This window comes from Myotis davidii, unplaced genomic scaffold (assembly GCF_000327345.1).
Source record: "Myotis davidii unplaced genomic scaffold, ASM32734v1 scaffold803, whole genome shotgun sequence".
Taxonomy (NCBI): Eukaryota; Metazoa; Chordata; class Mammalia; order Chiroptera; family Vespertilionidae; genus Myotis; species Myotis davidii.
In genome coordinates this window covers 1,568,828-1,577,941 of record NW_006295567.1, presented here as the reverse complement: position 1 = coordinate 1,577,941, position 9,114 = coordinate 1,568,828, and the positions used below count along the sequence as shown (strand labels likewise).

The window sequence follows — 9,114 nt, the reverse complement described above, 5'->3', positions numbered from 1 at the left end:
TCCTGTCCCGGGCCCTGGTGAAGTGACTGTCCAGCGGCGGCTGGGCAACAGGAGCACGGGGCTGGGGGTCACAGACCACTTCCTGGGCCCGCATTTTGGTGCCGACTCCCTGAGACAGGTGGGCTCCTGTGAGCCTGTCCCCTCACCCGCAAAGCAGAGCACACACTGCCCCCTCGGGGGTGCGTGGGCGTGAGGAGAGGCAGTCTGTGGAGATGGGGGCCGGGCATGCAGTGGCCGGCACCATCAATATGGCGGGTTCGCCCGAGGGGATGCCCAACCACCAGCTCATCTCTGGCGTCCGGAGAGCTGGCCTGAGCTGGGTGAGCCGGCGAGGAACTTTCTTGGGTGCAGATGTATGGGAGCGCCCAAAACTCCAGTAATCGAGGTAATATTTTCAAAGTCTTTTTACTTATCTCATTTATTTTTTTCAAACAGTCTTTTAAAAATCACAATTATGCAAAAACAAGAACCCCTGACCCACAAGGCACCAGCTTTAAGTAAAGCCTGCATTCCTCTCCCCGCCCTGCCTGACTGGGTGCTGGGGAGTCACGCGTGAGGGCTGACAGTGGTGCAGGCGGGCGCCTGGGGCTTTAGAGAGGGAGGGCCATGTGTTTTATCTGTGGAGCTTGCAAACTTGTCCGACTGGGTTCTAGACAAGGGGCTACCTTGACAAGCGGGCATGGGGTGCTCACTTTGCCTCTTGCCCCGGGCTCCAGGGTGGCTGTGTCGGGCGCTGCAGAGGAGAAAAGCAGATTCCTGTTGGTGGCACAGGGCACACCCTCAAGATGCCAAGTCTGCCCTGGGTCCGGGCTGTCTCTCAGGGAACATTTGTTGGGGGGTCGGGGGGTGCCTGGGAACCTGAGTTACATCTGGCCTGTGACAGTCCCTCCCAGCAAGGGCTGGGGGACAGGACTTGGTGACAGGCACATGCCTTGCTCCCAAGAGCTTCCCATTAGGAGGCTGCATGTCCTCAAGAGCTTCTCTGTCCTCCGTGGGCTTTCACCGTGGCTAGGAGCGGGTCGGGGCTGTTGTTTTGCGCCGTGTCCTGCTCCTCGAGGGGAGATCTTGAGGAGCCGGCAGACTGAGTGCATGGAGCCGGATGCTGCAGCTCTTGGAGCAAAACCCCCCGGGCGCAGTCCCAGTGCAGCTCGGCACCGCCCTCCGGAAAGGCTGCTGCTTCCACTGCTCCAGCTGGTCACCAACACTGAGCCCTGCTGTGCACCAGCCCGGGCTCGCCCTGGCCCAGGGGGAACCAGGCCGGTCACGGTCACTCGGTCACTGGCACCTGAGCAGCTCTACCCGGCCTTAAGGGGCCCCTGAAGCCTGCTGGGAACAAAGGACTCAGGAGGGACTTGTGCCTGTTCCTCCAGCAAAATCCCCAGCGGGGTGGTAGGAATGAAAGCAGACGGTTTGGAGGCCGGTGGACATGCTGGCTGTGACCAGCCTCCCAGCCTCCAGCCTCCTGGTGCCTCAGGCTAAGCAGGCGCTCAGCCGCGTGATCCCTGGATGGGGTTCACAGGCACCTCAGCCGCAGCGAGCCAGCCCTCTCATTTCCTGCCGTTGGCAGTGTGGACTCTGCAGGGGCCCAGGCTGCCTGCCCGCCCTCCATCACATCCCCTTCCCAAGGACACAGCTGGCGCTGGCGGCCTCGTTTCACGGAGGGAGGGAGCGGTGGTGACAGGTGGAATAAAGCACAGCCACGCCTGGATCTGAGCATACACCAGCCAAGCGCATCAGGGGCCACGTCCGCCTGTGCCGGCCTCACCGGAAGCGGAAGGCCTTACTGTCTTGAGCTGAGAATGTTCCCTCAGCCCTTGACACCATCTGCCTGGGCAGGATGCCTTCCTTTAAGCGGTGGTGTTTCTCTCGCCAGTCTTCACCCCTGGATGGGGGAAGGGTCCCCTGGGAGAGCATCTGCAGGCTGCACCCCGCCACGCACACGTGGGCCCACGGTGAGTGGCTCCCAGGCCTCACCTGTCACTCTGCAGCAGCCCTTCCCCTGATGGAGGCGGTGCCGGGTGGCTCCCGGCGACTCCGCTTCCACCGGTCTGCCTCCCCTTTACAAATGGGCACAGTAAGTCAGGGACAGCCCAGGGGCCTCTGGGGCCACTCCCAGCTTGGACGCGAGGAAGGGCTCTCACGCTTGGGGACAGCCCAGGGGCCTCTGGGGCCACTCCCAGTCCTTGGACGCGCAGAGTTGACGTGGAAGGGCTCTCTCATGCTCGCTTCCTCCCTCCCACTCTCACACACACTCGGTTCAAGCCTTTCCCACTTTTATTCTTTATGTGCGTCCTTCTCATTACAGCAATCACTTCGCCCTCCTTTCTGCAGGTGAACCCAGTCCCGAGAAGACCAAGGAGAGCCTGGCGGGCAGATTTCTCCAGCAGCCGCTGCCCCCGAGGGCAGTGGCAGGGGGTCTGGAGGCAGCTGAGCACGGACAAAAGACCCTGGTCCAGCCCTGAGGCGAGGCCTTCGGGAACCAGGACAAGGCAAACTCCTCTTCCCTGGTGGCCACCCCGGAGGGTCCACAAGGCTCCCCTTTCCATTGTTCCCAAGCGCCTCGGGTTCAGTCCGAAGGGTCACTTTTCTTGTATATTTTCTCTTGATTCCCCTCCTTCATGGCTGCATACCTGGCTAGCGTGAAGAGATAGTCGCTGAGTCTGCAGGGACAGAGAGAAGCAGACGGAATGATCTGAAAGGGGCAATCGATGCTAACTGGGTCCTTCCCACATTAGCCTTCAAGAAGGAAATCAGTCATGTGCCCCGGCAGCACCGGGTGGGATGAAGAGCAGCGGCCAACCTGGGCCTGACGGATGGCACTGGGAGAGCCACGTGCCCGACTCTGGCGTCAGGGCTGGGGGGTTCCTAGGGGACAAGGCCGCTACCCCTGCCCAACCTCAGAGGCTGGTGACCTTGGGCCAGTCTCAACTGCTTTCTGCACCGTCCAGTGACCAGGACTAGTGCCTCTCAAACTAACATGCACACGAGTCCTTAGGGATCCTGACAACCTGCAGATTCTCATTTGGGGGAGCTGGCCAGGCCTGCGGTTCTGCAGGTCTAACCCACGCCAGGTGACGCAGACACTGCTGGGCTGAGGACCGGCACAAAGTCAAGAACCCACACATTCCAGGCCGTGCCAGGGCTGACCCCCCTCATTCCCGGTTCCTTTCCAGTGCAAGAGCGCCCCCAAGGAGTCTCGGCTGTGCCCAAGAATGCAACATTCCTCTCCCCTCACAGGAGGAAACGAGTTGGTCAGAACCCATCAAAGCCTGGGCCGTGTCCCTGTGGGAGGGGTGGGCCACAATAAGGGGTCACTCCAGATCCTGGCTAAGGCCATTTTCTGGACATGCAGAACGGCTCCCAGGGGTCCCCATCGCTTGGCCGGCCCCAGGGCCTGGCCTTGCCCCCCCTAGAACTGCACGAGCCAATGCTGGAGCAGAACCCAGTGGAGAAGGCCTTGGGCCAGCTGTGGCCCTGGCGGCGAGGCTGAGGGCGGGGCCACAGGGGCCTCCCTGGCCCAGCCAGTGATTCGGGCCCTGTGCTGGGGCCCTAAGCCGGACGGTCCTGAGCTCGCTTTGCCTGGCTGTGTCCTCCACTCACACTGCCCAGGGGCCTCGCCGGGGGAAGACCGGCTGTGAGAAGGTCTCTCTCCTGCCTGGGCCCCACCATGACGCCTGTCACAGCAGAACAAAGCAGGCCCCTTGTCACCGCACTGTCCATTTGTTCCGAAGTTCTTCTTCGCTGGTCGTTATAGCAGCTTCTCCCCACAAGACCTTCACCTCACTGGGGACAGGGATGGTACCCCCTTGTTCTCTGCTGCAGCTCGTGCCCGGCTCAGTGCTGGGCACAGCACGCCCTCACTGAATATGAAGTGAATGAGTGAGGCCTGTCCGTTGTTGCTACTTCCCATCATGTCGCATTTGTCAGAGATCTCCAGTTTCAATGTAAGTACCTGTTTAAGAACTTGGCCACGTTTGCATCCGTCTCACCCATCTGGACAAGAGGCGCCACGCTGGAAAGGGAGGAGTCACTGCATCACACGGGATCAATGTCACAGGATCAGCACACTGCAGGGCCCAGGGCTCCATCCCCGCCAGCAGTCACGGCCACCGCAGCGTGACCTGGGGTCCTTGCCGGTCTACGTGGACATTCTAGACAGTGGGCCGCTGTCTGCTGACCACCAACGACGGGCAGACCAGGAGGTCTGCTGTGGTGGCTGGACCACACAGAGGTGACCCCCCCTCCCGCCTGCCTCCGGCCCCCTCTGCCCGGGCCCTCACCGTCTCTCAGCCCGCCGGCACACGGCCCGACAGAAGTGCAGTGCAGCGCTGCTCTTGCCGCCCGACTGGAAGGAGAAAGCGGGCGTTGGATGGAGGGATGGGTGGACGGGTAAGACAGAGAGCTCCTCACACGGAGGGTGGGCCCTGCCCCCAGCACGCAGTGTTCTGCATGCAGAGGGCCCCGCCGGGGCACACCCCTGGGCACCCCTTCGGAGAGGACAGGGTTGGGAGGGCAGGGGACGTGGAGGGCAGCTGTCACTGTGAAATATTGGAGAGGGGAACGTGGCCTGCAGCCACCCCAGGTGGAGGCTGCCCAGTACCTACAGGCAGAATGAAAGCCGTGAGAGGGGGGAGCTGGCCGGAGTACTTGTCGATCCACTGCTCCAGCTCCAGGACGCGCCCCGACTCAAATGTGGTGCGTCCTGAGGGGCCAAGGAGTAGGACACGGCCATGAGGAAACCGTGAGCATCGAGAAAACCGCCCGGTGCCTTCCAAACCACTCCCACGACCCTCTCAGGGTCTGCGGGCCAGGCTGACGGGGTCCCACGTGACACCCAGGAAAGTCCCCCCTCAGTCCAACCCCCGCAGGGCCCTCCCAGAACACACTGCGGCTCAGAGAGCAAATTACTTAAGTGAGTCTCCCGGGCGGAGGAGCGGGGTGTCGCCAGGGCGGAGCCAACGTCCTGCAGGGAGCACTGGATCTGGGGAAGCAACAGAAGGCTCGAGTGAAGATCTATCCTGACTCCTGGCTCCCCGTGCAAAGGTGCCAACTGACAGCAAGGCATGCGGCTGGCCTGGTGGGGGTTGTCAGAGCTTTAATCAGCAGCACTGAAAGGCTAATTAGCAAACTGCCTGAACTTTCAGCGTGCTGGACGCCAGCCCCGTGGAGAGCAGACCTGGCTCCCGTGGGGACAGCTGGGTTAGGAAGACAATGAGCATCGAGCGCCCAGTGACGGCCAAGAGGAATCTCCTCGCCCCGATCCTGGGCGGTTTTGGAGGCTGTCATGTGCACTGCAGGCTGCATGCGGCATCCCAGGCCTCCACCCACTAGATGCCAGGACCTCCGCCTCCAGCTGTGACAAGCAACCATGTCTCCAGATATTGTCAAATGTCCCTGGGGGGCAGAGACCAGGGACAACCCTTTACATTTCCTTCTCTTGGAGCAATCCTCACCACTTGCCTGGGAGGGAGGATTATCTGGGTGTCCCCATTTTACAGATGGAGAAACTGAGGCTCAGAGGAAGAGTGACTGTCCCAGGTGACACAGAGAGGAAGCGATGATCAAATGCCAAATCCAGTTACGGTCACCAGGCCTCAGGGATAAACAAGAATTGTTACTCACCTTCTCAAGCTCCTCAGCAAACGGGTGGCCCTTTTCCGCAATTAATTCCATAGCAAACCTATGAGAGAAAAGGAAAAGGAATCTGCCTCTAACATAACATCCCAGGCCCTGCTCTGCTGTAAAGCCATGGTTCTTAGGTGACGGACCATTCAGCTAACTCGGCTATGATAGCCTCAGTGCTACTTCTTGCTGGCAATAAGAACCTTATAACCTTCCACTTGGTTAAAGGTATTTGTTTCTCAAAACGCCTTTTCTTATACCCATGACTCATCCAGTCAACAAGTCCTGTTCAGTGCCTACTCTGGCCAGGTCCAGGCGATTCCCTGGTGAGCTCTATGCAGAAGGAGGGGAAGACACGGACTGACTATCACATGACTGAAGGTGAACTTGCAAACTGAGGCCAGTGCTCTGAAGGAAAGGGCTTGATTCCTGGAAAACCTGGCCTTGGCTAGGGCTCAGGGAGGGCTTCCTGGAGGAAGCGATGCTGCAGGTGGGACTTTAAAGGCCGAATAGGAGTTTCCTGGGAAGGAGTGGGTCGGGGAAGGAAGGTGCCCAGGGCAGGTCAGGCACTGGCCTCCCTGGGACTCTGCCCTCCACTTCTGTGCCATCAGGGTCCTGGCAGGGGACAGACAGTGGTGCTTTCGAAGGGTTCCCAGAGAAAAGCTGTGCAAAGGGGTGGCTAACAGGGCATGGGACGAGTCATGGAAACTGCCAACAGAGGCAAAGATCGGCAAGAGCCGAAGCCTGAGGGGACCAGGGAGGGTCAAAGGTGCCCCGGAGCCTGGGGAGAGCTGCTCCTCGGTGGGGGCCGCCACCAGGAGCCACACAGCGGGAGAGAGTAGGCGGGAGCCCAGCTACCACCAGACCACCTGCAACTGGAGCCGGGCAACACCCGCACCTCTCGACCCCTCACGGCTCCCGCGGTGCCTCCCACTGGCCGGGCCCACCTGGAAGCCAGAGGACAGAGGAATCAGCATAAAACCACCACCAGGTGATAAAGGTCAGCCTCGCCCGGGCACAGAGGCGAAGAGAATGGCTTTGGGAGGGCAAGCAGGACCACCGGGGCATCTCCCCAGCCCGCTTCCCGTTAGAACCAAGCACACGTGTAATCAGCGACCAGGCTGGTCCTCCCCGCTGGGTGCACGGAGGGCGAGCCAGGCTGGGACACCTTCTGTCCAGCACAGCATTGCCTCAGGCTTGGCACGTGGCAGGTGCTCCCTGGGGGTGTTCTCCAGATGTCGGCCAGCTGTAGGCCCCCCCTCGGTGCTCGCCCCATCCCAGCTCCCACCACTTGTGGTCACCCCTCTGGTGTCTGTCTTGCCCCACCCCTGCCCCACCAGACTGAGAGCCCCACGAAGCAGGGCCGGGGCTCCCAGCTCAGCAGCGCCTGGCACACAGAGGTGCGCTGACACAGGAGCTTCCACACGAGGCTTCGCCAGTCTCCTGCCCGACATCACCCAAAAGTGAGGGCTTGCCATTTGCTGATTCTAAGTAACTGATGCTAGGATTCGCCTTCCCTCCCCTCTGCCCACATCATCTGGTGTCTGCCTGCCCCCCACCACCCCCCACACCATGGGGTCTGCCTTCTCTACGTTCCTGGAAGACCACCTACACCTCCCATTATCTGTCCCAAAGGTCTCACCTGGTCAGGCCCATCCTTGAGAAATGGAAGCCACAAACAGGGAAGTTTTAATAAAAATACCCACTGGCATTGCTATTACTTGCACCAGGCACTGTCTTAGGGTGAACATGAAATTATCTTATTCAATCCTGACCAGAACCTAGTTAGATGGCAGCCATTACTATGATCATTGGACAGAACAGGAAACAGGCTCAGAGAGGCCAGGTGATTTGCCTGAAGCAACACAGCCAGTCAGCAGCAGTAGAGAATCTGAAGCCAGGTCTGTCTGGTTCCCACGACCGTCACCCACAGAGCTCCTAAAGCAGCACGTGAGATAAATGCCCCTCACCCTGTCAGCAGCTGGCTGGGCTTGGTGGACTGGACAATTGTCATCAATTACGTGCTGCCCCTCCCACTGCACTGCAGTCAGGCATGTCCACGTGACTGGCTCTGACCAGAGAAATGCGAGCAGAAGTGATGTGTCACTTCCGAGCCAGTGTGAGCTGTAGTGTGATCACTGTTCCCTCTGCCACAACGCCTGGTGCTGTCCTGGACAGAGGCTGTCCCGCCAGCCCAGGTCCCAGAGTGGCATCTTGTGGAACAGAAACACGCCCAGCCTGTGATGGGCTTGATGGGAGAGCACGGAATACTTTGGTGCTGTGAATCATGAGGTTTGGGGGTTGCTGTTATCACAGCATGACCTGGCTAATCCTGACTAACTCCGAGTCCACCTCTAAACCCTGGCTGTGTATACGCTCACCAAAGGGACCACATCCAATGCGCTGTGTACTGGGCTCAACTCACTTCTTTCACTTAACATGTGCACCTCAATGGCACACACGTTCTCACGGGAAGAGTGAGGGAGCCGGGGCAGCGGGCAGGGCAGCTTCCCACGGTGTGGGACTGAGGGAAGGCGCTGAGCCCGGCAGCCTGTGGCACTGGCCAGATGCCTCTGCTTCCAGGCCGAGGCAGGTTCGTCAAGGGGTGGCAACCTCCAGACTAGCCAGCAGTCGCACAGGCTTCGTGTTGATCACCTGTACTGCTGCCCAACTCACACTCTGCCTCCAGACCAAGTCCATCTCCCTTACCCAATGGCTGAACTTAATTCATCTGTAGTTCCCAAGGCTTCGAACACCTGGTCGTCTTTGGGCCTCCTTTCTCCAGTGAAGGTGCTAGAAAACCCTGTGGGGGAAAAAATGTTCAGCTGCCAAAAATTAGATTTTTTCGCCGATATGCACTTTTTAGAAAAATGTCTATTTCAAGTGTAATAACTGAGCCAGGGCTGCCACACACTTTTTAATGGCTGCAAAGAATTTGAAAGAACTGTAAAATGGAGCCTGCCGTGTCTCTGCATTTTTCACCTTCCCCACCCTACCTTTGTCTCCTGTTTTGGTGTAAATCTTGGGGATCTTGGGTGTCTTCGAGGGAGGCTGTGGCCTAACGAGAAAACAGACATCAAGAGGTGGTGAGTGGGGGTGGCTCCTCCCTCCATGGGTCCCAGCTTGCTGCTCATGGCCTCCGAGGCAGCACTCACTCCCTCATGCTTAATGCTCGTTGACATCGTTCCCCTCCATGTCCCTCTTAGCTGTAAGCCCTTGTGGCAGGTTCTGTGTCTTGCCCACATCCATGTCTACAGAGTAATAGCATATCAATCACCTTTTCCACAGCCCCTGCACTGTGCTGAAGGAATTGCCAGCACATTGTCCCTGGAGTCTTCCCACAGCTCCAACGGTAGGCACTACCCATGACCATTTTACTATTAACTGTGGCTCACAAGACGAGACCCACCTTCCTAGGTCACCCAAGACCATCTTACTCCAGACCCCAAACTGTACCCTCTACTCTACCAAGTCAGGGCTTCTGGGGGGGGG

At 59.2% G+C, this 9,114-nt stretch overlaps 2 protein-coding genes across 2 annotated transcripts in view; one reads left to right on the top strand and one right to left on the bottom strand.

Annotated features, from left to right (window-relative positions):
• The window catches only part of MVK (mevalonate kinase), a 34,812-nt gene that overhangs the window by 3,146 nt on the left and 22,552 nt on the right, over positions 1–9,114 (top strand). The gene's annotated exons all lie outside the window — the stretch shown is intronic.
• The window catches only part of MMAB (methylmalonic aciduria (cobalamin deficiency) cblB type), an 8,192-nt gene continuing 1,334 nt past the window's right edge, over positions 2,257–9,114 (bottom strand). The window contains exons 2-9 of the mRNA XM_006770326.2: positions 8,619–8,680; positions 8,332–8,425; positions 5,623–5,680; positions 4,909–4,981; positions 4,605–4,702; positions 4,281–4,345; positions 3,953–4,012; positions 2,257–2,660 (exon numbers count right to left, since the gene is read on the bottom strand). Coding sequence (XP_006770389.1) covers positions 2,567–2,660; positions 3,953–4,012; positions 4,281–4,345; positions 4,605–4,702; positions 4,909–4,981; positions 5,623–5,680; positions 8,332–8,425; positions 8,619–8,680 — 604 coding nt within the window. The 3' untranslated portion in view covers positions 2,257–2,566. The remainder of the gene's footprint in view (positions 2,661–3,952; positions 4,013–4,280; positions 4,346–4,604; positions 4,703–4,908; positions 4,982–5,622; positions 5,681–8,331; positions 8,426–8,618; positions 8,681–9,114) is intronic.